Source organism: Colossoma macropomum, unplaced genomic scaffold (genome assembly GCF_904425465.1).
Source record: "Colossoma macropomum unplaced genomic scaffold, Colossoma_macropomum, whole genome shotgun sequence".
Lineage (NCBI taxonomy): Eukaryota > Metazoa > Chordata > Actinopteri > Characiformes > Serrasalmidae > Colossoma > Colossoma macropomum.
In genome coordinates this window covers 408,896-436,876 of record NW_023495663.1, presented here as the reverse complement: position 1 = coordinate 436,876, position 27,981 = coordinate 408,896, and the positions used below count along the sequence as shown (strand labels likewise).

At 37.5% G+C, this 27,981-nt stretch overlaps 1 protein-coding gene across 1 annotated transcript; it reads right to left on the bottom strand.

Annotated features, from left to right (window-relative positions):
• Positions 1-7: 7 nt before the first annotated feature.
• Positions 8-24,865, bottom strand: LOC118802733 (H-2 class I histocompatibility antigen, alpha chain-like). Its single transcript, XM_036563201.1, has 7 exons — positions 24,682-24,865; positions 13,996-14,262; positions 11,810-12,076; positions 10,195-10,479; positions 7,791-7,889; positions 2,145-2,186; positions 8-1,874 (listed from the first exon to the last, which is right to left on the bottom strand). The coding sequence occupies exons 1-7, from the start codon at positions 24,746-24,748 to the stop codon at positions 1,744-1,746; spliced, it is 1,158 nt and encodes a 385-aa protein (XP_036419094.1). The 5' UTR covers positions 24,749-24,865; the 3' UTR covers positions 8-1,743.
• Between the last annotated feature and the right edge of the window lie 3,116 nt (positions 24,866-27,981).

The following is a 27,981-nucleotide window of genomic DNA, read 5'->3' as shown; positions in this document are numbered from 1 at the left end:
AAGAGCTTGAATTTTAAGATTGGCCTACATTACCATCAACACTGCCTAAAGAAGTTTCAGTTGGGGACGTTTAACCTAATAACACTGAGCTTGTGAAAGAAAAAAAAAACAATCCTGGACCTGAATGTAAAGAAAACACTGTTCAAACTGCACTTATAAAATTGTATTTCAAGACCTTAACAGTTGCTTAGCAGTGATTAGAGGGTTGAGAACAGAGCAACCGGTCAATTGGATGCTAACTCTCACATTCAGGAATGATGCGGGAGAGGGTCATGATTTTGACTGGTCATAATACAGTGAAATCACTCACATTAAACAAATCAAATTACATTATCTTAAAGATAAAGTACAGATAAAGTGATCCTTGTTAGTCCCACAATGGGGGAATTTCATCTCTGCATTTGACCCATCCGTGCAGTGAAACACCACATACACACTAGTGAGCACACACACTAGGGGACAGTGAGCACACTTGCCCGGAGCGGTGGGCAGCCCCATCCCTTAAAATGCAGATGAATAAATATTCTCTCATCATTTGATTGGTTGGGCTGTGATTAGGTAGATCCAGTTCTACAGGGTCTACCTGTGGCTTCTCCCTGCAGCACATACAACAATCCAGTTCCACACAGTTTATTAACCCCTCTCAGATTCTGCTATCTGTCTAAGTGAACCAAACACAGAAAACTGAACAGAGAAAACATGTGTGATCATTTTCACTGAGTTTGGGTAAATTACTAAAAACCTATGAGGAAAAAAAAGTGTTGATAATTATGAAAAGTTATTGACTCATTACACAAATATTATTATTTGTGAGTACAGATTGTAATATATAATCTGTATATATAATCTATACCTACAGATTTGTAACTGTTCTTTACTTTTTACAATCTGTGACCTCAGTGTAAACTTTAGGCAGTTTGTTGACATCAACAACATATTAATAAATACACAATAAACACAGCACTGGACAACACAAATATCAGTTATACACATTCTGCTCACATCACTGAACTATTTTGTTCACACTATCCTGGAAAAGGCCTGGCTTATCCTCCTCCTACATCAGTGCTACTGATGCAGAATCATCTGAAAACCTAACATCCCCAGTGTTCAGTTCATTTGTGAAGGGTTATCCTTAATAAAGAATGGCTTACTGTGGTTGTGTGATATGCTGATCTATTTCTCATAGTCTCCCACATCTTTTTAGGGTTACCAGCCCTAAACACCTCCACCAAGCATTGTTTAAGCATATCTCTAACATCCCTCACTTCACTTCTCAAACATACAGCTGTCAAACAAATAACATAACAGATTGTTAAAAGTCACGCAAGTTATTATTATTATAAATGGAGAGTACGGAGTGCTTAATTGTGGTCACAGATTTTCTGTTCTACAAAGATATTTCTTGGTCTTGACCCCTGAGGGACTCTGAACACCATAAGTTTAGTTATTCATACTTTCAACTGCTTATGCGTTTTCATTATGTAAGTACATGAATGTGGAAAGACTAATGTAAACTTTAATCTGTAAATTAGAATGTAAAAGTCAGTTAACAGGGTGGCTGCTGTGTGGAATTACAAATAAACTCATCAATGTATTACAGTACTCTTTAGTTCTTTAAGTATTGGATGGTATTTTTACTCTATTTCTACTCTACATATTTGAGCACATAAGCTCACATTTACAGACTACTTTAAAGTGGAAAGACTAATTGAAATGGAAAGTGTGTAGAGTTTGAACAGCTCAGCAGTTCCTGCCGTTCCTCTGACACTGAACTGTTTGCCGATTAGGATCACTGAATTGTCTCTGCAGTATCGGGGTGGTTTCATCAGCATTCTCCACTCTACCCTGTTGTGACCCACAGCTTCTGGAACCTGAAAATCAACATGTTTATTGACATGTTAAAGTAAATAAACAGGTCAGTTCATTCTCTGAGAATCTGAAAGATGAAATGCCTTCAAACACCTGAAATGCATCTGCTGTGTAAAGACTCTGTAGGATCCTCTAAAATACACACTCTGATACTCTTCCAGTGTGTTTTCACCAAGACACTACAGACATTTAAAAGCTAAATTTGTGTGAAGAGAGTCCAGTTTTTCATTCAGGAGAAACATTACCAGGAGATGCATCAAAGTAAGCTGTACCTTTTTCAGTGTTGCTCCTGTTCGATCCACTGATTCCCCTTCCTGAAACAGAGTCAATAAGACCACATCACAGCTGAGTTACAGCGGACAGACATTCATTAATCACTAGGATTACTTACTTTAAACAGGTTTAATATAGAATGTTATTACCAGAGTCAAAAGCAGAGTCAGAACCACCAGCTTTAGAGATGAATAAAATATGCATTAAAATGGAGACAGATTAATGAGAGCTAAATTTCTTGACCAGTGTAAATGCAGCCCACCAATTTATTAATCACTGAATTGCTTTCTAGAAACAATTCTGAGATTCAATTCATTTAAGGCTTTAAGCTTCAAAAATACGCTGTTGCTTTAAAACTGTTGGTTTGGATTGTGTAAAATCAGGGGTCTCATTTAATAAAACGCCTTTAGAGCATGTTCTTTATCTGTGTGTAAGAACTACCAGCACACACTAGAGAACTGGCAATTATCAAGTCCTATACTGATCTACTCACACGCTCATTTACATAAAGATACACCCTTAAATAGCCAAACACAAACTTAAACTTAAGTGTTTGGCTATTTAATTTAACTTAAACTCCCTTTAAAAATTCCCTCTAAATCAGAAGACAAGCTGAACTGAAATGTTGTGTCTAAAAATGAGTTCTAACATGTAAGAAATAGGAATGCTTTATTATTGAATTATCTTTTAAGAATTCAAACTGAACATGCAAAAGTATTTTATTGTTAGTAGTATAATAAATGATTTAATATGAAAAAATATTGCCATCATTCTGAAGTATTATTTTACTTTGCTTTGTTTCAATACGTTAAGTAATTCTTTAGGCTGAACCAGTGAAGCTGGTCTACAGTGTATGAGCACAATAATCACCAGTCATTCAGTCAGTTATGCTGAAATGGATGATAATAAATGGGAGTTTAGGGATTAGGGAGACGGGATTAAAATGTGTGTATGCTTGGTTGATAAATGAGAGCCCTGGTAAAGTGAACCAGATCTCACTGTCTTTTTTGGAAAGCACTTCTGCAGGAAACATTTTACCCAGAATCAGATCTGTGTCAAAATCTGCTGTATCACTTTTTACTGTAAATGTGTCTTAATATAGTCTTAAAAATGTGTTCTTTGTATTGGACGTACATGCTACTGTTGATTTCCTGCACTTTTATTAAGATGTAAAAATGTATTACAAAGTTGTATTACAAGTAGCAAAGATTTGCTATTTTGTGCTTGACTCCGGGCACTAGTGGTAAGATAAAAAGAAATTGTTGGCATTTAATTTAATGATATGATGTATTTTGGCACTGAGAATTTGGTAAATGCAGCTTTGACTATTTCTTTAAAATGAACCCCTGGCCTTTAGCTGCTCTGGATGCTCTAGACTTTATGCTCTCTGCGTCACATCTCCTGCCAAGGACGCCTCCTCTGCCTGTCCCTTTCACCTGCAGAATCACTTGAGTGCTTGGACTGTCTAGAGGACTCCAACTCCCATGAGTCATTGGGAGATCACAAGACTCTCCACCCATCTACTAATGAACATTCATTCCAGTGCTACTCCTCACCAGAATGATAGTTGTCACACCTGTTTGTCATTTCATTACATTAGATAGATAATATAAAAGCCCGGGCTTTAGTTTAGTTCATTGTGAAGTAGGGGGGCGGGAAAAAATCGATTCTGAGATGCATCGCGATGCGGACGTGAACGATTCTGAATCGATTCATAAATGTCAAAAATCGATTTTCTAAATATTTAATTTATAACGTAATGTTAACGGAACGCAAAAGGCGGAACTTCGAAGTGGGTAAGTGCAGCGCCCGGACGGTCTGTGGGACACATAACAAAAACACAGCTGGATGAGTGAGAAATCCGACCGGCTCCCTCTGCATTAAAGCCAGGTTAGGTCAGGAGTCACAAGAGTCACAACCCAAATGTTAAGAAGAGCCATTTTGTCCTTTCAACAAAAATCGAACCAGCTTTGGAGCCACAACATTTAATGTCCAGTGTGTGTCAGTATGTGTTAATGTCCTAATATAGGCAGCCCTCTGAATCGTAATCGAATCAAATCGTGAGGTGCCTAGAGATTCCCACCCCTGCTGTGGAGTATTGCCAACTCCTGTATATGTGTATGACCTGTATTTCATGTTTTTGACCTCTCCTTTTGTGTTTGCCCTTTTTGTTTGGATTGCTGTGTACATTTTGCTTTCTTTGTGTGATCTTGGACTGGTTTGTGGTTTTGCTCTCGATGTCCCTCTTGTCTTAGTTATCTTACTCTTTGGTACTCACTGTAGCCTGTTCTGACTATGCTCTTTGTAACACTCCCAAGCTATCAAGCTAAACTTAAACCTTGTCTTTTTATCTGTGCTTGTTTGGTGACACTCTGTTGCACTTTGTATATTTTGTTTCTGCCATTTTGTTTATTACCCAAACCTAACCACCAGTCTTCACTGATTTTATAGATTTATATATGCTTCTTTTTGTTGCCGTGACAACAAAAACTCCTATCTCCAAAATTGTAACTTAACTTGAAAAATGAAGATACAAGGTTTTGCTCTCTGACAGCAAAAACATTTATACAGTCGTTTGCAAAAGTTTGGACACTCCAGTCAAACGACATGTTGATTTTCAAAGTGAAACTCGAAGGTTGCACATCTTCTTCACACACCTTTTTTTTTGCTGAATTTAAAATTCAAAAAAATTATATTTGGCCAGCACAAAAGTTATGTCACATTTTTTTGTCACATGTCAGACAAAGTCCTGATAGCTGTTATCAGCTCAGTGTGTAATAGATATCAGACGCTCTGTTTACATGTGGGCTGAGAGTCTGAGAGTGAGGCTGGGTCATAAAAATGAATCAGTCACAGCGTCTCTCTAACCTCTAGCTCTCTCCATTTATGTCCATTTCTCCCAAAAGTGGTAAGGTGTGAAGGGGGCCTAAATGCATAGCTTTACTTGTGATCTTACAGAAGCTTTCGCTTCATCATTAATAATTTTAAAAAGAATTGCAGTTAGTATTTTAATATATTGTACATAAATCAGTGCTTTTTCCCATTGTACTTCTTCGTCGCGTTTACCTGTCTTGAAGCGCACATACAGTCGTGAGATCCTGCTCAACATTGGCAGAACCTCATTTTTCAGTCTAAATTGCACTACTGTTTATATTTGCACTATGTATACCCACAGACCTTAATCTGTATGTGCCTCATGTCACTTTAGTGTTAATTTCAGGACCTTCTATATTTATATATATATTTTTTGACCTCATTATTCTACATTTTTCTACAATTAGTGTTTATTTTTATGATTAGTGTTGTGTTTTTTTAGTGTCTATTTAAATTCACACTTTTCCTGTTTACTTTCTATTTAAGGTTATTGCTACACTATGGGGTCTGAGAGTAACGCAATTTCAATACTCTTTATGTCCTGTACGTATTGTAGTATTGACAATAAAGCTGACTTGACTTGACTTGACTTGACATTGGAGCTTCATGAATGTTGGGCTGGTGTTCATAAATTCAAGTTTTCTGGGGCTGAGAAAGACAAAGTAGATACAGTTGTAGTTGCTGTTAAAACACTGAAGAGAGAGGAAAGATCAGAAACAGAGAAGGTCTCATAGGAAAAGAGGAAAGGAGAATTCTTACTGTACAATCTTGCTTTTAGCTGTACTTTTTCAGCTAACTAAGAAATCCTGCTTTATGAAATAATGGCAGTAATAATAAGTTATATACATATTAAGTTTAAGTAATATCTGTGGATCATTTGGGATATTTGTGATGTTACTTGTGATAACACACAACCTCAAGTGTTACTGCTTTTAAGCAAAGGTTTTGTGAACCAAATTAATTTTACTTCAGTATATTGAGCCCTAAAATATTATTTCATATGTGCTTAAATATCAGGCTTTAACCAGAGAAGTACCATCCTTTTCAGTTATGGATATGACAGTAAAGAAGGTTTTATATTAGACATTTGCTGGATATTCAACTTTCTCAGAATATGTTAAAAAAATGATCAAACTTACATGTTCTCATTCCTGAGAGCAAGCTACAATGTTTCGAAAAAGCAGATCACTGGCACTTTAGTTATTAATAGATCATCTAAACCAGAAATGTCAAACCGAGGATCTTCCAGGCCAAAGTGCTGTGGAGATCAGCGTTTGCCCTCGTCTAAAGCTCTGAATTCAGTTCCTAAAGGCCTTGCTAATTAGCTGATGAGTTGAATCAGGTGTGCTTAGTAAGGCAGTGAGCTGAAGTCTGCAATGTTTTATCCCACTAGGACTGGAGTCTGACACGTGATCAAAACAGTGCAAAACATAGTGAACAGAGGGGCATCCTCTAAGCTGACTATAAATCCCAGTCAACTGAAACCACTCTGTTCATGTGATTTTGCCTTATTTTAGCTAAATATGGGGGAAATAAAACTTGATAAGACGTGCTGCTGATCTACATTTCTAAACGATTATGTTCAATGACATTTAACAAAGGACACTTCTGAAATATGTCTGATTATAGTTTGTTGGCTTTATTCTCAGGAGTGAGAACATGTAAGTCATTTTTACATGTTTATTTCATGAGAAATTGAGCAAAGTTGAATATCCAACAAATGTGCAATATAAACGTACTCTCCTGCACTGCCACAGACGGACCAAAAAATAATCCGAGAGATCAAGATTTCTGCATTTATCTGATTATTCAAATGGTAATATAAAGAGCATACTTTGATTTCTTAGATTGGAGTAAGGACTAGAAATCTGATTAACAAATCTGAAAAAGAGAGCTGGATTTTAGCTCAGTAATCAGATTTCTCAGTCTGTGGATATGCATAGCAGACTGCTGTACTGGAAATAAGCAAGCAGCGTTGCCAAGAGATGCAGCAAGACACTGAAACCAAATACATGCTTGACGAAATGAAGGATTTGAATATTCTTCATCTTCTACATGATGTATGTTCATTTTTTTCAGGTTAGGCGGCGCAATGTTTAAAAAAAGCTGTCATTAAGTTTGAGTTTTACATTACGTTCATGTCTTCTTCTGTGAGTTTATTGGCTGGTTGTAAAGCAGAAATCTGATTACTGTCTGACTCATGTAGACCTGGAGTTTCCCCATTATCTGAATACTGATGAGCATGTAAACATGTTGATTGTATTACTGACACAATCTGATTTTCTACACTTATTGGATTATTAAGTGCATGCAAACAGTGTCAGAATCTCAGGTTCAGCTCAGCTTTTTCAGTACTTCAGTACTTGCCAGATTAAGCTCATTGTCGTGTTCAGTCAGTCTGTAAAGGATTTCACAGCCCATTCTATTAAATTTTGGCTAATTCCAGTGTGTTTAGTTGCTGTCATCACAGTAGAAGTGTACTTCTGTAAACTGTAAACCAGTCTGAGCAACCAGTGCTCAGTGGGATTGATAGTTATTGTGAAAATTAAACATGCTGTTATGACAAATAAGAACACAGTAGAACACTTTTCAGACTGTGGTATCAGAACTGACTGTTGTCTAAATACTATACCTAAAATAATATAAGTAAAATACTATAAAATAACTATGTTTTTGCCAAATAACATGTAAGTATATTTTTAGAATGTCCTCTTTCTAATTGAACAGAATCTTAATAGAATCTACAGAATATGAACACAGTTTATACTCACCAGCTTTCCACTTCAGGATAAAGACCAGCACAGCCACAATCAAAACTGCAACTGGTACTCCAATAGCCAACCCCAGACTGACCTGGGAGTGAGGACGCTCTGTAGACAGAAAAGTGATCAGAGTTACATTTTTATAAACGACAAGAAATAGCTTTGGAAACAGTTATCAAATTGGAAAACAGAACTGCAACAACAACAGCAGATATAACTCTGAATATAATGTATGGCGTCCTCATCTACCCTTCACCTGTAGTGGAATCTTATTTTGTTCGACCTGACTGTATTATGCTACTGAAATCATTTAGTGTTAAAAATGAACCATTTCTGTTGTTTGGTGTCCCTGTTTCTGTGTCGGACAAAGTCAAATCCAAGCCTAGCATAGCCCAGCACAGCACCTGGTTTTGTAATGCATCTTTACTGAACAGACACCTTCAAAACATTACAGCCCAAGACCTGATCTGACTGATTAGTTTAACTGTACAGCATCCTTTCCATCCCATAAAATTACAAAGTTTACATGATTTGACAAGTTGCAGTTTGAGGAGACACACCAGCATGCGCACACACACACACACACACACACACACACACACATATTTTCTATATGGGGGCAGTCATGGGCTGGAGGTTAGGGAACCAGCCTTGTGACCGTGAGTCGACAGTACGTGACTGAAGTTCTCTTGAGCAAGGCGCCTAACCCCCAACTGCTCCCTAGGTGTGCATTCACTAGTGTGTATGTGGTGTTCACTGCACAAATGGGTCAAAATGTGGAGGTGAAATGTGGGACTAATAAGGGTCACTTAATAATAATATAATAACATAATGTAATATAATATAATAAGTTATAGTACAACCCTGTTTCCAAAAAAGCTGGGAGGCTGTGCAAAATGTAAATTAAAACAAAATGCAATGATGCAAAAACCATTTAAACCTCAACAGTTTGGGATTTTCATTTAATAATAAACCTAATATGGGTGACAGATCTGGACTACAGAGCAATGCTGTTGTAATACATGCAGAATGTGGTTTGACATTGTCTTGCTGAAATAATCAGCATCAATGGTGCCCTCAAAGATGTGCACATCACCCATACCATGTGCACTAATGCACCCCTCTATACCATCATGAATACTGGCTTTTGAACTGTGCACTGATAACAAGCTGAGTGGTCTTTAGCCCGGAGGACACAGTGTCCATGATTTCCAAAAAGAATTTCAAATTTAGATTTATTGGACCACAGGACACTTTTCCACTTCCCCTCAGTCCATTTTAAATGAGTTCAGGCCCAGAGAAGGTGGCAGCATTTCTGGATCCTGTTTATATTTGGTTTCTTCTTTGTGTTTTAGAGTTTTAACTTGCAGTTGTGGATGCAGTGATGAACTGTGCTCACAGACAAAGGCTTTCAGAAGTGTTTCTGTGCCCATGCAGTGATTTCCACTACAGAATCATGTCTGTTTTTAATGCAGTGCTGCCTGAGGGCCCAAAGATCACAGCCAGCAAATACTGCAGAGATTTCTCCAGATTCTCTAAAGATTTTAATGATATTATGTAGTGTAGATTATGAGTTCTTTGCTATTTTATGTTGAGAAACATTATTCTTGAATTGTTGCACTATTTGATCATGCAGTCTTTCACAGAGTGTTGAACCCCTCCTCATCTTTACTTCTGAAAGACTCAGCCTCTGACAACTTTACACAACTTTACCAGTCTTTTGTTGCTCCGTCACAACTTTTTTGAAAAGTGTCGCTGGCATCAAATTCAAAACAGGCATATATGTTTAAAAAATCAGATTGAAATTTCTCTGTTTCAATATTTGATATGTTGTCAATGAAATATAGTGTTTAAATGATTTTCACATCATTCCATTCTGTCTCTCCAAAACGGGGTTGTAATATCAGTGTTGATTCTGTTAATAGAAATGACTATCTTTGTGCTAAATAGTGGAACTCCTGGAACTGACAAAGATGAACAAAATTGACAGAATTAAAAACAAAACAATCAATTCACTTCATATTAACACCTCACTATCTCAATAAAATCTGACAAAGCAAAAATGTATTTATTAAAATACAGTTAGTTTTTAGTTTAGTTAATTAGCAGAAGCATATTTGTTTTCATGTGCAGAACGGTACTGGGAAAGATTTGTTTATATATTTAGGAAATTATTTATATATAAAATGATTGAAAAGTCTGAACCACCCCCTGGATGTGATCACTTGTAACGTGGATATCTCTCAACATCCACCCCCTGAATTCGCTTGTAGCGGGGATATCTCTTGACATCCATCCCCTGGATGCGATTGCTTGTAATGGGGATATCTCTCAACATGCATATAACTGAAAAAACAGAATGTAGAATGATTAACGATCTGCTAGACATGCCAAGAATCACAGATCTAATTACCCCATTTTTTTATCACTGGTTCTCTGAGGGAACTGTGAGTCACATAACAGTCGTATTCTGCTGTATCGTCTTCCTGGATGTCCACACTCTTCCTCATCTGGTAGGTTTCATCATCATTGGGTCTGACTCCTGAAGATGTCAGTAGGTGTTCAGGCAGTGAAGTGCGGAACTTCCTCAGTTTAATCTCCACGTCTTTGGGGTAGAAGCCTGTGGCCATGCAGGTCAGGGTCAGCTTAGTTGAGTCAGTTGCACATTTCTTCACAAACATATGAACATCCGGGGGAGCTACAGACAACAGAAATGAAAATACACGTTTATTTCACAGTATGTTTTTACCAGATTTTTCCCTAAAGTGATTCATAACCATTTCCCACCTTCTGCAGCTAACAGTCTGTAAGTGTAAGGGCTAACACATGTCCATCTATGACATCAAATAACCCATGACTATACCTCTCACACAAGTGCTTAAAACAGGTGAATGTGTTTGAGGGACAGATCTTTTTCACCACAGCCTTTCAGTGGTGTGCACCCTTCAACAGCAAATGTCGACATATTGACTCATGGTCGGGTTCATTCAGGAGACAACTGTCTAAGTACACAGCGACTCCCGAGACAACAGCTATCCAATTCGGAGGACAGCAGTAAGTCAGCTGTTTTCTATGGTACCTTATTTTGACCATATTTAAATTTGGTCATCGCATGCCTCACACATATCCTTCTCAAAGAACTCAGAGTTCCATTGCTTCAGTTTTAAAAACATGGTGGACGGAGTGGTGATTTCTTCTGATTCTTGTTTTTGTAGATCATTAGAAATGGTTCCTGTGGTTATATTTAGATAGCTTGTGTGTCTAAAGTTATCTGACAGACGCTGATGTGTGCTGGATGAGGAGCTGAGGAAGATGAGTTTTCACAGAGAGAAAACAGTGCTGAATGGTTGAACGTAGCTCACGTTTCCAGCATATGAGAGGAAGGACACAGTAGGAACCAACACTACAGACTGATGTCCTGACCTATGAAAACAGTGTAACTTACTGGATGATGTAGAAGTTCTGAATTAAAATGTTTCAGTGACACTTTGATGAAACAAACAGACTCTCAGTAATGTGTCAAAAACATATGAGGGTTAGGATTTGGATTGAGGTTAAGGTTGGGGTTAAGATTAGGGCCAGGGTTAGGATTAGGATTAGGTTTTGGGTTGGGGTTAAGGTTGGGGTTAGGATTAGGGCCAGGGTGAAGGATAGGATTAGGTTTTGGATTGAGGTTAAGGTTGGGGTTAAGATTAGGGCCAGGGTTTGGATTAGGACCAGGGTTAGGATTAGGATTAGGTTTTGGGTTGAGGTTAAGGTTTGAGTTAGGATTAGGGCCAGGGTGAGAGTTAGGATTAGGATTAGGGCCAGGGTGAGGGTTAGGATTAGGTTTTAGGTTGAGGTTAAGATTAGGGTTAGGATTAGGGCCAGGGTGAGGGCTAGGATTAGGTTTTGGGTTGAGGTTAATGTTAGGGATGAGGTTAAGGTTAGGGTTAGGATTAGGTCCAGGGTTAGGATTAGGTTTTGGGTTGAGGTTAATGTTAAGGTTAGAATTAGGTTAGGGTTATGGCAATTATGCAAATACTTACTCTGTTTGGTTTCAGTAATGTTGTAGTGCAAATAAAGCCTCAGCCAGAGTGCACATTGTTTACATATCCATTCAGCATTTTCACTATTCCAGTCCTCCATCTCACTGATATCATTTACTGAAAATGACCATTCCTTCAAGAACCAGTTATAATATCGTACACTCTCTCCATCGTAGGCATATTCATTAATGCAATTTGATATGGGAACTGAGCCATCAGAATGTTTTTCACCCTCACAGCCAAATCTCCATTGAACAATGTGACCATCTGAAATATAAATGAACAGAGACTGTCATAAATCATCAGACACATTTACATATTATGTATTAACAGAACTGTAAAATGAGACTGTTTTGCTCATATTTGCAAGTAAGAATGTCACACTTTGTGATAGCGAGGTTGGCTGTGCCCATGTGGGCCCAGTGAAAGCTTCACAGTTGTCTTCAGTTGTAGTATGTATGACGTTAAGGAATTAAATTGTCCTTAATGCTGTCATATTAAAGTCACTTAAATGTTGCTATGACATTAGCTCTATGTATGTCTTTAGTACTGGTAGATCAATATCATTTCAATGTATTGAATAATTTCAGTAGTGAAATACCAACAACTGTTGTTTAATAAAAGCAAAAATGTACTTTTTAAATGTATTGTGCTATTAATAATAATATTATGAAAATATTAATTAATAATATTAATAAATTAATAATATTTGGGGAAATTAAAAGATTGAAAGTTAATGATCTTAATATGATACTGATTAGCCTTTAAATGTTGCCCGAATCTTTAAGAACCTAAATAATAGTTAATAATAGTTAAAGGAAAAAGAAAGTTTAAAAACACTAAATGCTGAATGAGTTGAATCATTAAAAACTTCTTCTTATTAAACTTCTCATAATATGTGTTATCCATGTGACAATTTAAAGAGGCAAACAGCAAATGGAGAAGACTTAAACAAGCTAAAAGAAAGACACTTTGCTGAGTTTATATTCACTCTACAGCTAGCCTTGTTAACTTAAGCTAGCCAGCGCTAGCTATGTTTGTTAACTGATAAACTGACAATTGAAGAATTTGGTTCTTTCACTGAATAACTATGATAAACATGGTTTGTGGTCATAAAAAGGAAAAGTACGATTTTAGCTATGCTTATATTTTGTTGTCTATTTTTACCTTTCACTGCATTCCATAATTTGCAATTACTAATTTAAACTTTTCCACTTTAAATGGTGCAGCAGTTTCATTTTGGCACATGTATGGGCACCAGAATGTAACTGCTGCATCATTTAAGGTGGAATGGAAAGTCAAGGTTACTCCCAGTTGAGTGAGTTACCTCAGTAATCTGACCTCTTACACTGATAAAGAGTGTAAGAAAAATTTGGGGTCACATAACTTCTGGCTTTATTTGAATATTCTTGTGAATAATATCAAGTCATATATCTTTAGGATTATTGAGATGTTTTGATATTGAGATTTTTTGATGGTTTTCATTTTCAGTTTCATCAATTTCAAATTTTAATACATCTCATGTATTTCAGTCCATCTTAAATGAGCTCGGGCCCAGAGAATGTGGCAGTGTTTCTGGATCCTGTTAATATTCACAGACAGTGTTTTTCAGAAGTGTTTCTGAGCCCATGCAGTGATTTCCACTACAGAATGATGTCTGTTTTTAATGCAGTGCCATCTGAGGGCCCAAAGACCACAGCCAGCAAATACTGGTTTTTGGCCTTGTCCCTTACATACAGAGATTTCTCCAGATTCTCTGAATCATATACCATAGATGGTGAAATCCTCAAGTTCTTTGCTATTTTACATTGAGAAACGTTTTGAGGAGGTGGTGAACCCCTCCTCATCTTTACTTCTGAAAGACTTTTTTTCTGGCATTACACAACTTTACCAGTCTTTTGTTTCCCCCATCCCAACTTTTTGGAAACGTGTTGCTGATATCAAATATTAAAAAAAAAAACAATAAGATTTCTCAGTTTCAACATTTGATATGTTGTCTGTGTACTATTTTCACTGCAATATAGGGTTTAAATGATATGTATATCATTGTATTTTGTTTTTATATACATTTTGCACAGCCTCCCAACTTTTTTGGAAACAGGGTTGTAGAACTATACTATTCAGAATATAAATGTAAATCTAGCAACCTCATTCTTTTCATCTTAAAATGAAAAGAGTGTTCTCACCTGATCTGTTGTGTCTGAAATACTGTGTCAGGTTGTTGAGAACCACATTTAACTCTTCCCCATCGTGCTTCAGCTCATCAGTGCCTGCTTTCCATTCACTGCTTGTAATCTCCTTCATCCAGTCCTGTTTAGGAGTCCTGACCCCGTCTGTACTGCTGTAGGAGTCAATCTGTCTGTCATCCAGCAGAGTCACTGCACTGAACTCAGAGACTCTGTCTGAAGAGCTTTTGGACTGGATAAAGCAGAGGTAACGCAGAGAGTGTTTATCTGTGGAGAAACAGAGAAATGAACAGACTGGACAGTGTAGAGTGGAAGTGCAAATGCTGACCATATGAAAGGCCAAGCTGATTTAGGCCAGGCTAAAATATGATACTGACCTATGCTGACTTATGCTATGCTGCTACTATACACAAATTATTTTGCTTGCCAAAGAAACGCAGCTCTAGCATGTTTAACAGAGTTGGTCTTTTATTTTAACAGGAGGCATATGCGTAAAAATGTGATTGTGTAGGTTGACCAATGGCACGCCACTAGCACTTTATTCTCGTCCATGCTTACCAATGAAATTGATACACTGTGTGTTGCTTTAGTAGAGACAAAGGAACTCGGGCTAAAGTCTTGTTCCTGAAGTGTTCTTGTCTTTGTTGTTTTCTCTTTTTTTTCTTAGTCAGTTTGGTGCATGAACCAACATGTTAACATGTAGATTTAGGACACATTCATGTGTCCTAAATCTACTGTCTTCCTGTTTTTTTTTTGTTTTCTGGTTATAATAAGAATTCATTTGGCCCTTACACACATGGACTCCAGACATTCAAATAAACACTTTCCCATCAGTTGTCCAGTAAGAAACATAAGTGTATATAATGCTCTGCTTCATCTCATCTGCTAACGTAAGAATAGCTGAAATCTAAATTAGATTAATCCTTGTTTTCACTGAGCGTGCTGTTGGCCTGCACTGATGGCCCTGATGGGATGATTGACAGGTTGGAATGATCTTTTCAGATTCTATAACTAACAATACCTATTTAATGTTAACTGTAGTTTACTCTCCGATTTCCACTCAGCAGAGTTTACTGATGGGAATATTTTCTTCCTTTGGGTTTAAGTAACGGAGCAGGAAGTAAGTACTTCCGAAACAAAGCACTCATCTCTGAGATCGAGAGTAGAAACTAACAGTCCACACAGTAAACTGATACAGACTCTCTTCACCGCTCCCATCATTACCTTTTCTAATTTAGTCCAGCAAAAAAACACTACAGACGATCCTTTGTTGTTTTTTCTGGTCCTGCTCGGATTTGACTGAGTGCAAATTCCTATGCACACCTCAACACACCTAGCACAAGTACTTCCTGAATGGGGTGCGAGGCAGAAAGCACTCATCTGGAGCATTAACCCACAGTGAGAAAAAAGAGAGAACATAATAGGGGCAATTGCAATGTCATTATCTTAGCTGTGGTTTGAGTTTAAACCTTAAACTCCATTGCTGTGGCCTTGGAAGCTGCAGCATAAACCCAATTAGTGTGTTTTTATTGGTTGCTAAGTGTATTTTCAGCTCAGATGTTTTAATATTCCATTCCTAGGCCCTTATACCTTCCATCATAATGCTTTATGCATATGCTATATGCTGCATATGCTATACTGCTTAATTATACACACTGAGGTACCATAATCAACTGGAGGAAGGTCAAATTGCTACGACACTAGTTAGGCCAAACAATTAAAATCATTTGCAATAACTTCTAAGTGGAATGAATTGCCAGCAGTATCTTCAACTTGAGGTCTGTGTGCAGTATTAAAGTGGACCAGCTGTGCAGCTCAGTGGGACACAGGGCTAATCCCAGTCGGCTGCCAAATCATGGATCATAAGATTCACGTCAGCTAATCATTTGAAAACTATATAGATCTTTAAGGGAGTGGCTACACGGTTGATATGTGTTTAAATTGTAATGTGAAAAAAAGATGCATGCATAGACATTGTGTCATTTCCGTTGGGGCTTTTTGGGCGTGGGCGTGTTATGTGTTTGTGTTTTATTGTGCTGGACTGTGGGTTTAGTTAGAGTAAGCTTTGTGTCTACCATAGAGAGAAGACATATGACTGTAAGTGACCGTTTTTCAGTTACTAGTGATGGACATTCGGGCTCTGTTCACATGGAAGAGCCAACTTTTTTGGTTCCCAAATGGCTCTTCATTCAGTTGCAGTTTCCCCCAAAATTAGCCACGTTAGCAATATTATATATCACTTTATTTTCAATAAATCTTGAATCTACCTTCAAAATATCATACCAGCTACCTTTATCAGTTACCTTTTCTGCTTAAATAAAAATTTTCCCTGACCAGAAATTATGGCATTCTCTGGTTCTTCTCCACCACAACACCACAATAGATTGTTATTGTGTTTATTTATGTTTTGATCTTTGTATTTAACAAAAACAAAAAAAAAAAAAACTTTTTTAAACACTCTGTATGGTGAAATTTCAGACTTTCGTGTGCAATTTAGTTCTGTCAAAAATATTATTATATCAATACATATTAGTTCAGAACAATTGTAACAGTTTTAAGAATTCTTTCCCACAGTATCAATTCTGTCTGCATTTTCCTTTCCTTGTTCTGTCTTTCATTTGACACACATAGGCTACCATACATACACTTCATCTGCACATGGAGCTGCAGCCCTGCCTACTCTCAATAACAGTGCAGCATGTGTTGCTAAAATGGAATCTGAGCTGGTGAAAAAAAAACATAAAGCAGAGCTGCCTGGACATGCTTTGGATTCGTGAGCTTTGATAACCATAAAACAAATGTTTCTAAAATGTTTGAAATTTTGCTTATTTAATTTAATTGAGTTTTGAATGTCTCAATCTAAAAGTGAGATTTTGAGCATGAAAAATGGTAGTTGTCAAAAAAAAAAAAAAAACACGTTTACTGGCTATGTGTTTGGATGTGTTAAAAAAGATCTTCAGTTCTTTGGTATTGAAAATGGTATCAGATATTTATACTTTTAAAGTTTTGTACTGAAGTTGGAAATTTCAGTAGGAATTAGTGAAATAAGTATTGACCGATAAACTTGAAAACTTCTAAATGACAAAAGGTCCATGCTGTGTTTTGTTTTAGTTGGGCTGATCCTGAAGTAATTTGATGGTACATCCGGTGGAAGTGGATCAGGTAGACTGGTGCTTGTTTTAACAGAAGAATCAGGTACATATTTAACACACAGCTGCATGTTAAACCCCTGGACAAACTAGTTTCACTGCACCTGTGTAATTAGACTGCTGCTACTCTTCCTCTTTTACCTTCAACTGTTCCAAGTGTGGTAGGTTGGGTCATAGATATACGTACATAGATGCCACATTGGATTATACCAGGTACATCAGTGGTACTGCCATTGGTTTCCTAATGGGATCTAAAGTAGTGGTCACTTTTGGAAACCATAAAGCCAATTCTCACATTAGAAAGCAAAATCATTAGGTTTTATTCCTAAAGGTTTCTAATGGTCATTTTAGCAAGAGATTCAATTTTCAAAAACATGCAGAATTGTCTGGGGATTATAACATAAACAAAGTTGGTGAATATCAGTTGAGTAATCAGCAAATAATAAAATAAAATATATATTTTCCTAATGAGATCTAAAGGTAAAGCTATAGGATGCTAGTGGTCTCTACTGGAAACCATTAAGCCAATTCCAATTAGAAAGCAAAACAATTATGTTTTAATCCTAATGGTTTCTAATAGTCCTTTTAAGCAGGGCTGGGGTAGCAGGTAGGCCACTTCCAACCATACATGATCTCTTTAGGGTAGGAACCTATACTGACAACAGCTACCCCAACTAGCCCAGCAGAGCATTGCACCAATAACACGTGCACATCTTAGACTAAACAACAACAACATGAACATTAACTCTCTATCCTTTCCAGGAGCTCGACACGTCCTGGGAGGCTCTTCACATGGCCAGAAAGAGTCAAATCTCCTGAAACATGGCATGTATAAGTGGCAACAGAACTTATGAAGCTTTAAAACTCTGGAAAAAAGCTTGAGCTTACAAATATTTTTTACCAGGTAACAATGTAAATGTACTGGCATGTTTTTCACATGTGCTTTCTATGGAGGCCTATAGGGGGGGCTTCAAGCTTTGTTCTTGTTTTTTGTTCAAGTTGTAGAGAAATCATTCACCACTCCTCTTTTCTGCTGTAGTCTCACTTTATAAGTGTCTAAAAACTGTGTAGTTGCACATGAATAACATATGCAACAATACTAAGTACTGATGACTTAGCCAATGTTACAGATGGATTACAGAAGTACAGCCTATGTAATTACAAATGTGTATCAACTTCAGTTTTGCCTGATATAATTAAACATCTTTTTGATACACTACAGATCAGAAGTGTTTTCCGGCAGTTAAAGGAAGTATGGGTAACACTTTCTATAAATGTCATGTTTATAAGCATCTATAAACACATTTATAACATGTTAATGCATTCACAAGGCATTATAAACATGGTTACAAAGATTTATACAAATGAATTATACTAAATTACACTTTATAGCCATGTTTATTATGCATTATGAATTGTTAATATAATGCACTATAAATGGTGTTAATAACATAACATACTGTCAGTGCCAAAGAAGTCAGTCCCAGCTTGGAGAGCATAAAGACAAATACAGAGTTTATTTAAGCCCTGAGATTTCCAGTATTTTATTTCTCAGTGCTGGTGCTGTTAGAGCTGCATCTTCAGGGCTTCAGTCCTGAATATTCAGATGCTCCAAACTGGCTGTCCAGCCTAGAAATACTGCTACACTGTGCTATTCTTACCCAGCGCTCTCACTTTAAATGTTACATTACATCACAGCAAACCAAGTACCCATCAGCCCCTCCCCTGAACCCCCTCTGACATCACACTGAGCGTGAAGTCACTGTGGACTGAAGGTCTGGAGAGGGGGAGGCGAGATAGTAGAGCGCTGTCATTGTAGTTTATTCCCTCACTGGTTCTAACGTCAAGCACTAGAACCCTTCACTCTGTAACACTACACTGCACTACAGTAATGCTAGTTTCTGTTAGCATTCTATTGGATATGCAGTGTTAAGTGAGTGCCAAGCTAACGGTGGTGTACATTGACTTTCCCACATTGGGTAAAACACTGATGCAGCTCTAGTTTAAACTCTGACATTTGAAGCCTGTAATGTGGTTTATTGTGAATGTTTTAATGTTTCAGTAAATCCTTCAGTAAATACTTCAACTTGTAGCCTCACTCTTAACACTGGAGGAGGCTTTAGTACAGTACGCTTCACTTTACTTAGAGCGGACAAATACAACTTGTGAGCTCTTATAATTTTTTATTTACAGTACTTATTATGCATTATGTTAACAATTTATAATGTATAATAAGCGTGGATATAACATGTAATGCATTTTTATAAATATTTATAGCTATGTTTATGATGCCTTATGAATGCATTATAACATGTTTTGAATGTGTTTACAGATGCTTACAAGCACGACATTCATAGAAAGTGTTACCGAAGTATGTTGTACATAACATTACGTTTGTTTTCCATAATTACTGTGGAATAACTATGTTGTAACAAGGTAACCTAATCATATCACCTTGATTAACACCATTCTGTAATTACACTATATCTTTATAAGAACTACACAGGAACTTTTCTGTAGCGCAGTGTTAAGGTTACACTTTAAAATAAGTGGACAGTTCCTGTGTAGTTGTTATGTAGGTACTGTGTTACAATGCAGTGGTAATATAGACATTGCTTTGGGTTTAATGCAACACATAAAAGTAACATTTCAATATAAGGGGCGTCTGCTGTTCTGTCACATTACATAATGATTTAAAGCTGGTTGCAATGTCACAGCACTAGCAAAATAAATGCTGTCACACTTTATAAAAATACCCTATAAAAATATAACCAGTTACACTTTATCACTCATTAAATACTGATTCTTCATGATGAGTTCATAATGTTTGTGCCCCTAAAGTAAAGTGATGAACAAGTCACACTTTATTACTCATTAAATACTGATTCTTCATGATGAGTTCATAATGTTTGTGCCCCTAAAGTAAAGTGATGAACCAGTCACACTTAATTACTCATTAAGTAGTTAAAACATAAATAAATGTGCACACTGACAGGTTTTGATGCATTAGATTTATGTGATAATTAACAGAAATGCTCATCAGGTCTGATTTTGATTTGGGGGCGATATAAACACACTGTAGCTACTCTTCACAGCAAACAGCCCACAGATTCATCAGTGCAGCTGCAGTTTGGTGGAGAAATGAAGGAGACAAACTACAACCACAATCTTCACTAAAAGTTCGCTCAAATTAATTCTTATTTTATCTTATCCCTCGGGGGCTCCACAGTATTCTGAGGCAAAATAGTCCTTATTTTCAGATATATGATGTTTTTCCCATCAACATTCCATATAAACTCAGAAGACTTGTGCAAAAAGAAATGATGAGGTCATTTAGACTCTAAATATCCTACCTATAGTTTTAACACTGGTAGTGTTTTCTGATGAGGTCATTTAGTCTATAAATATCCTACCTATAGTTTTAACGCTGGTAGTGTTTTCTGATGAGATCATTTAGTCTATAAATATCCTACCTATAGTTTTAATACTGGTAGTGTTTTCTGATGAGGTCATTTAGACTCTAAATATCCTACCTATAGTTTCAATACTGGTAGTGTTTTCTGATGAGGTCATTTAGTCTATAAATATCCTACCTATAGTTTTAACGCTGGTAGTGTTTTCTGATGAGATCATTTAGTCTATAAATATCCTACCTATAGTTTTAACGCTGGTAGTGTTTTCTGATGAGGTCATTTAGACTCTAAATATCCTACCTATAGTTTAAAGGCTGGTAGTGTTTTCTGATGAGGTGCAACACTGGTGCATTTTCTTAGTACTAATTTGTGAATTCAGATGATGTCATTTTCCGCGCCAAAATTGCCAAAATAGTACTGCACATCAGTATTTTATTTTCTAAAGCTTATAACTTCAAATGTTGAGCTCTCAGATGATTAAAACCAGGTTCAAACTGTCCAGCTTGATTAGTGTAAAATTTCACTGTTCTTATTTTGTCCGTCCATGGTCTGTGTAGACTGCAAGCAGGGAAAATGAAAGTAGGTGAAATATAAGCATTTTGTTTTTACTTTGCCAGGTGAGTTTCAACACAAATGACATCAAAATCTATGAAAATGTGTTTCATTTAGTAAAGCTCAATTTGTGGAGAAGCTCCATATAGTTCTGTCTCCTCAGGAATAAGACTTTGGAGTTTAATTTCATTTACAGACATTATAAATGACCTTGCAGATTCACTTGTTGTACACATTACTTGATTTGTGAAAAGATTCACCAACAGATTTTGTGATATTTTATTGTTTATACAGATCTGTTTCCATTGCTGTACATACAAAATTGGGTTTTTCGATTTTTTGCCCAGTAATGCACATGTAAGGAGGTGAAAACAGGCTGGAATCGTTTGTCAGTCATCTACTAAAAAGATTTTGCACAAAAGGCTGAAAAAAATGTGGTTTTAACTTTGGAACATAATTTAATACATATACACTACAATAGTGTCAACAGAGTCAAACCCTCAAAATATTCAGCTTTTTATTGCCAAAACGTATTAATAAAGTACTGACTTATTAATAAAGGCATAAATACAGCTGTAAAATATTTCACAAATCAGGAAAGTTACTTTGTGTCTGCTGTTATGATCAGTTATAAAAATCATATGCATGAATGTTCTACAATTACTGTATTATTACACATGAAAATGTGAGAAGAACTACATGATCACTCAAATATACCAAGCTGTGTTTGAGTTTTCTCAAGCCAGGTAATAACCAACATTGCATGATTACTGGTAATGTACATGTATTAAATTGTGTTCCAATCTCTGAATCTCTGACCACAACTTTACTGTGGTAATTTAGAACAGCTCGTCAGAGCAGCCGCCATTTTAGTTTAGTTCAGCTTTCTCGTCTTCCTCATCTGACTGTCTGTTTGTGGCCTCCATTTCCGTTTAGACATTTGTTCATATTTCCCCTAACTTTACTACATGTATGCACCACACAGTGTTAAAGTTTCTGTATTGTTGTGAATCTTAAGTTAGCTGTGATTAATTAGACCTAATCTTTAGTTAGGTGTGATTAATTAAAGCTGAAATGCTATGGAGTTAATTTTGTGCCAGAATGTCTGAGAGAAGATCCTGATGTCTGAGAGAGGAATGTTCTGGTCTGAGAGGTCAGCGCTGCTCTGAGCGCAGCTACTGAATATGAACGCACTGGTCAGCACGACGTGCGCAGATGAACACCTTCGGATCTGCTCAACAAAACACTCTGGTTTCATTAGAACCTGAAAATCTGCTCAACAATGTTCTTCCCTCTCAGAACTCGAACCTGCACAACTGGAAAACCTGCTCAGTCGCGCTCTTCACCTTCAAAACTCGCACGTGCGCGCAGATCACTTCTGCTCTGAGCTCTGCAGCGCGCGCTCAACTTTCACACCTGCTCGCTGTAAAATGTCTGAACGTTTGTGTCAAAACTCCAGCCAATCAGAGCTGCCGAGGGGCGGGTCCTGCCAGCGCACCAATCATGGCGTCTTTTCTTAAGCAGCTTTATGCGGATTGGTCAAGGTCCGTTCGTGGCTGTGGTGTTGAGTCTGCTTGTAGCCTCGACGTTAGCTGGATGGTTTATAGCTTTCTGGTAGCAAACGAATAGAAACGATTGATCAGTAATGCTCATCATAAATAATAACGCATTAATATAACTAACATTGGTAGCTCGGCCATTTGTTCCCTACCAGAGGCTGAACGGTAGCTCACTTCAAATAGCTTAACATTAATCAACTCAGCTGACGTCAGCAACGTTTCTTTGACTGTAGCCCACAGTGTCTAACAGTGTTCTACTGAACTCTCCTATAGCGCTCGTCCTCAGAGGCTCATCTGGTCAATCCTGTATATTTATCTTCTATAGTGGCGTCATCAAAAACAATACTGATGCCGTGCAGTTTTACATGGACAAAAAAACTATTTTCAGTGAGTTCAGGGAGTAATATAGTTCACCCTACTTTGTTTACTAGACATAATACTGTTTTCTAAGGGCCATACATGTTGTTTCCTCTGTATGATGTTCACACATCAGTTACTGTAAATCATTGATTAAAAATATCAAGCACACAAACTGTAAATATAAGGGATATTTCTTCTCATTCTCAGCTCTTTGCTGCCATCTCTGGATTTCCACCATTCCCTTTGAATAATCAGTATACTCTAAAACGCAAACATAAAAAAACGGATGATTCTGAAACTCCCTGTTAAAAGACTTCATTGGCTGACTATCATCTGTTGTTAGCATTTCACAGCGTTAATGCAGTTAATATCCTGGACACTAAGTTTAGCTTATCATAACACACTGACGTTTGGCTTCAAACCATCCTACTGATGATGGTGCTAAATAACAATATGTATGGGCCTTAGAAAAGAACTACAGTATTATGTCTACTAAACAAAATAGGAGGAACTTTGTTACTCCCTGAATTTTTTTTTGTCCATGTAAAACTGCACGGCATCAGTATTGTTTTTGATGACGCCACTATAGAAGATAAATATACAGGATTGACCAGATGAGCCTCTGAGGACGAGCGCTATAGGAGAGTTCAGTAGAACACTGTTAGACACTGTGGGCTACAGTCAAAGAAACGTTGCTGACGTCAGCTGAGTTGATTAATGTTAAGCTATTTGAAGTGAGCTAAAGTTCAGCCTCTGGTAGGGAACAAATGGCCGAGCTACCAATGTTAGTTATATTAATGCGTTATTATTTATGATGAGCATTACTGATCAATCGTTTCTATTCGTTTGCTACCAGAAAGCTATAAACCATCCAGCTAACGTCGAGGCTACAAGCAGACTCAACACCACAGCCACGAACGGACCTTGACCAATCCGCATAAAGCTGCTTAAGAAAAGACGCCATGATTGGTGCGCTGGCAGGACCCGCCCCTCGGCAGCTCTGATTGGCTGGAGTTTTGACACAAACGTTCAGACATTTCACAGCGAGCAGGTGTGAAAGTTGAGCGCGCGCTGCAGAGCTGAGAGCAGAAATGATCTGCGCGCATGTGTGAGTGTTTAAGTTTTTAAGAGTATGATTGAGCAGGTTTTCCAGTTCTGAGTGAAACCGGAGTGTTTTGCAGGTTCGAGGGAAAAACATTGTTGAGCAGATTTTCAGGTTCTGAATGAAACCAGAGTGTTTTGTTGAGCAGATCCGAAGGTGTTTATCTGCGCACTTCGTGCTGACCAGTGCGTTCATATTCAGTAGCTGCGCTCAGAGCAGCGCTGACCTCTCAGACCGGACCATTCCTCTCTCAGACATCAGGATCTTCTCTCAGACATTCTGGCACAAAATTAACTTCATAAAATGCTGTCAGTCTCGTTATTACTCTGAATGTGCTATAATACTGAATAATTCAGAATAAATCCGTAAAGAATGGTCTTTTCAGATTATGTGAGAATTCTTATTGATTTATAATGTTCAGTGTAGTTTACTGCCCGAGTTCCAGTCAGCGGAGTTTACTGACGGTATTGTGTTTTACGTTTTCAGTGATGGCGCAGTAAGTTATTTCGCCCGAAAGTCCGGAAGAACTGGAACAAAGTAACGTTACTCACCTCCGAAAACAGACGCAAACAATCCAGACAGCAAGACCACACAGAGGGTCGTATGTACCCCCATCATCGGCTTTTCTCATTTAGTCCACCATAGAATGTCACTTTTTTCGTTAAAACCACCTTTATAAGCGATCCAGGAACACAGGAGACGAACGCTGCAGCCCGGACAACCAGTGGGCGAGGGGCTGCAGAACGAATAGACGGAGACACTGTCAATCATTTCTCGCATTGGCCAATCACAAGTGTGAATTGCCTGTCTCTCATTTTGTGCTAAATAGAAATACTTCGGTAAAGATACCTGAAATGTTACATTATTACATATATACAACATGTAACAATGTAACATTTCATAACTGTTTACTGAAGTCTTTCTATTTTGGGCGACTTTTTGTGCACATGCTTATATGTACATGCTTAGGTCTCTTTGGCAGGTAAAGCAGGACGGAGTTCATGCAAACACTGACTGACCATCACACATAAAGCATCAGTGAACTGATAGAACATATTCCTCCTGTCTTTGTCTGGACAAATGAACATGAACACAATATACTGTGACAATGTGACTGGTGTGTCTTTTTCTGAGTTTAACACACTGTTTCCTTTCATAGTAAATTTGTTTGACTAGTTTATGTTTATGAACAGAGACATGTCTAGAATATCGTAAAGGAAAACTCATTTGTGAACCTGAGATTAAAGCAAGTTTTTACTAAACTTAAACTTGTAACTAAGTTCTTTGTAACTTGTAACTAAAGGTTATTTCACAGCCACTTGGTTCCTAATGGAAACTTTGCCTTCAGTGTTTTGTGCTTATGATAATTTCAGGTCTCTGGCCTGCAGCAGTTCCCCTTCTCACTAAACTGGGTGTTAAACTAACCCAACAACATCTAGATCACACGGTAACGTTTGGCTGCTGCTGCTTAGCGATTTCATCACTTCATCCATTTTTCATCCATAACAGCTGGAGAGTTACTTTTACTGTACCTCCCTGTTGCAAAAAGTCATACAACGTGACTCATAGTCAAAGTTTCTGCTGGTTCCTGGTGGTTTTCAGTAGTCACTAATGGTCTTCTGTGTGTTCCTGATGGGTTGATATCACAGTGCAAAGGATTCAGATCATTTAATCAGGTGATCTGGGACTGATTCCACATTTGATCGTTTCCTAATGGCCTCTAACGGCAACCATCAAGCCCATTCCCGTTAGGAAGCCAAACCATCAGGTTTTATTCCTAACGGTTGTAATGGTCTTCAGCCTGGCTTTCATGAGTTTCACCATCCTGTTTTTTTTCTGCTAACAACCTCGACATTATGTCTGATTGTTGTGGTTTTATTTTGAAAGTTTCCATATTTAATTACCTTATTATCACTATGACAACGTTAATATACATTCAGTGTAGCTCTTCTTGCCCAGCAGTTCGTGTTTCGCTGTTTTCTTCATCAAACCGACAAAAACACTGTGGTGGCAGCGCAGCACTGACGTCATCAATAGGCTGGTGTTGCAGATCAGGCTGAGAGCGCAGGTCAGGCTGAGAGTGCAGGTCTGCAGACAGACCCTCAGACTGGCTAATGCAGAAAATGACAGACAGCTTGTTCCTATCTGCGGTTGGCCAATGCAAAATGTGATTGATGGCCAAGAGTAATTATTTAATTGGTTGATGTAAACAGTGATTGACAGAGTCCCGCCCCCCAGTTCCCTCCCCTTAGGTCTCCGGTCTGCAGTTTTTTGTGTCATTCTTCGCTGTCCTCTTCCTGCACTAGAATAACTGGGTGTTTGCCAAGCAGATTATAGGGGGCGGGGCCTGGAGTTGAGTGTGGAAGGAAATAGAAGAAGACCAGACAGCATCAGTTGCTTCTGGGCAGATACAGCTGCTGAAGGTTGAGCCTGAGTTAAAAACTGAACAAGAAAAAAATATTAAGAAAAGACAGTAACAGGAAATAACTGAAAGTAACTGAAAGCCCTCACCTAGAGCATTAACTTACAAGACAGGCTTAGAAAATTATTACTATTATTATTATTATTATTATTATTATTATTGCTGTGAAGTCAGTTCTGACCTCTGGGGGCCAAATGGATAGTGTTTCTCCAGAATGACACAGACCACGTTCAAATCTTGTGGAACTGTTTGCACTCGGCAAAGGCTGACTAGGACCCCTTCAGCCAAAAGCCCCATCAAACTACACATTAGATACACTGTATGTTTTGATGTTAAATAACCTGCTCCAAAATTAAACTTAATCAAGCAAAATTATTTCACTATTTTGGCAGATCATTGTGTTTGCTTCAAGCATAATTCTTCCAGCAAAAATTATCTGCCAATATAGTGAAATAACATAATTTAAAAACTGTCTGGAGATGAGTTAAAGGATCTGTGTCATGGAAAAGTAAGTGTCCTTGCTTTTTTTTAAATAAATATTTTTATCGTTCTATGTGAACTTTGTTACATTTTAAAATGTACCGTTCACTCTGCAGCTCACACAGTCCATATATGGAAACTGAGCTGCAATAACAACCTGTTTGAATTCACTGTTTTTGTGATGTCACAAGAACCAACACATTCATAATTATTTAAATCTACCTATCTAGCCTACATCGGTTTAGCCCCGCCCACTCACATTGACTTCAGGAGTGTTTCAGCCTGGACTGCTTTTAGAATTAGACAACCCCAATTCTTAACAGAGATAATTTACATATATCAGTCTTAAACACTCAGTAATAAAAACAGCCTGTTTCACTGTGAGGGGTAGAGAGGATGGAAAATGGTCATTAAAATAATTATGTGTTTGGTACATAAAACCACACAGATTTTAAAGATGGACTTCAGTAAGAAAAATAAAATACAAGAAAATGAAGAACTTGGGCCCTTTAAACGACCTTATAATATTCTTACAACAATTTAAAATGAGAAATATTACATCTATCGACTAGATTTAAGATGATTTCACTTGACAAGATATCATTTTTTTGTAGTGTAGCCAGTTGAACCCCAAGCCTTAACTCATTTAAGAATGAAATATGAAGTTAATAACAACGAGGGTTAAATCAGTTTCTTAATACAATATATACAGCACTGTGCAAACATTTGAGCAAATTCTTTAACAGCACTTATCTGGCCAGTAAGTGTGTTTTTGCCTGTACAAACACAAAATATCATTAGATTAAATGCAAACAAACATAAATACAATAAAAATTTCATGTTTTTAAAAAGTAGTTGATATCTTGTCAGCTGGTTAGAAGAACACAGGTTTGGTTCCAGATTGCTTCTCGCTGAACTCTAGCCATTTCCTAGATATGTTCAATTCCAT

Excerpts from the sequence above, each read along its gene's own strand:
- LOC118802733 (XM_036563201.1), bottom strand. The coding sequence starts at position 24,748 with ATGATGGGGGTACATACGACCCTCTGTGTGGTCTTGCTGTCTGGATTG. Across the intron at positions 7,890-10,194 it reads ACCAGTGATAAAAAAATGGG|AGCGTCCTCACTCCCAGGTC; the intron begins GTAATTAGATCT and ends TTCTGTCTACAG. Across the intron at positions 2,187-7,790 it reads TATCCTGAAGTGGAAAGCTG|GAAGGGGAATCAGTGGATCG; the intron begins GTGAGTATAAAC and ends ACTCTGTTTCAG.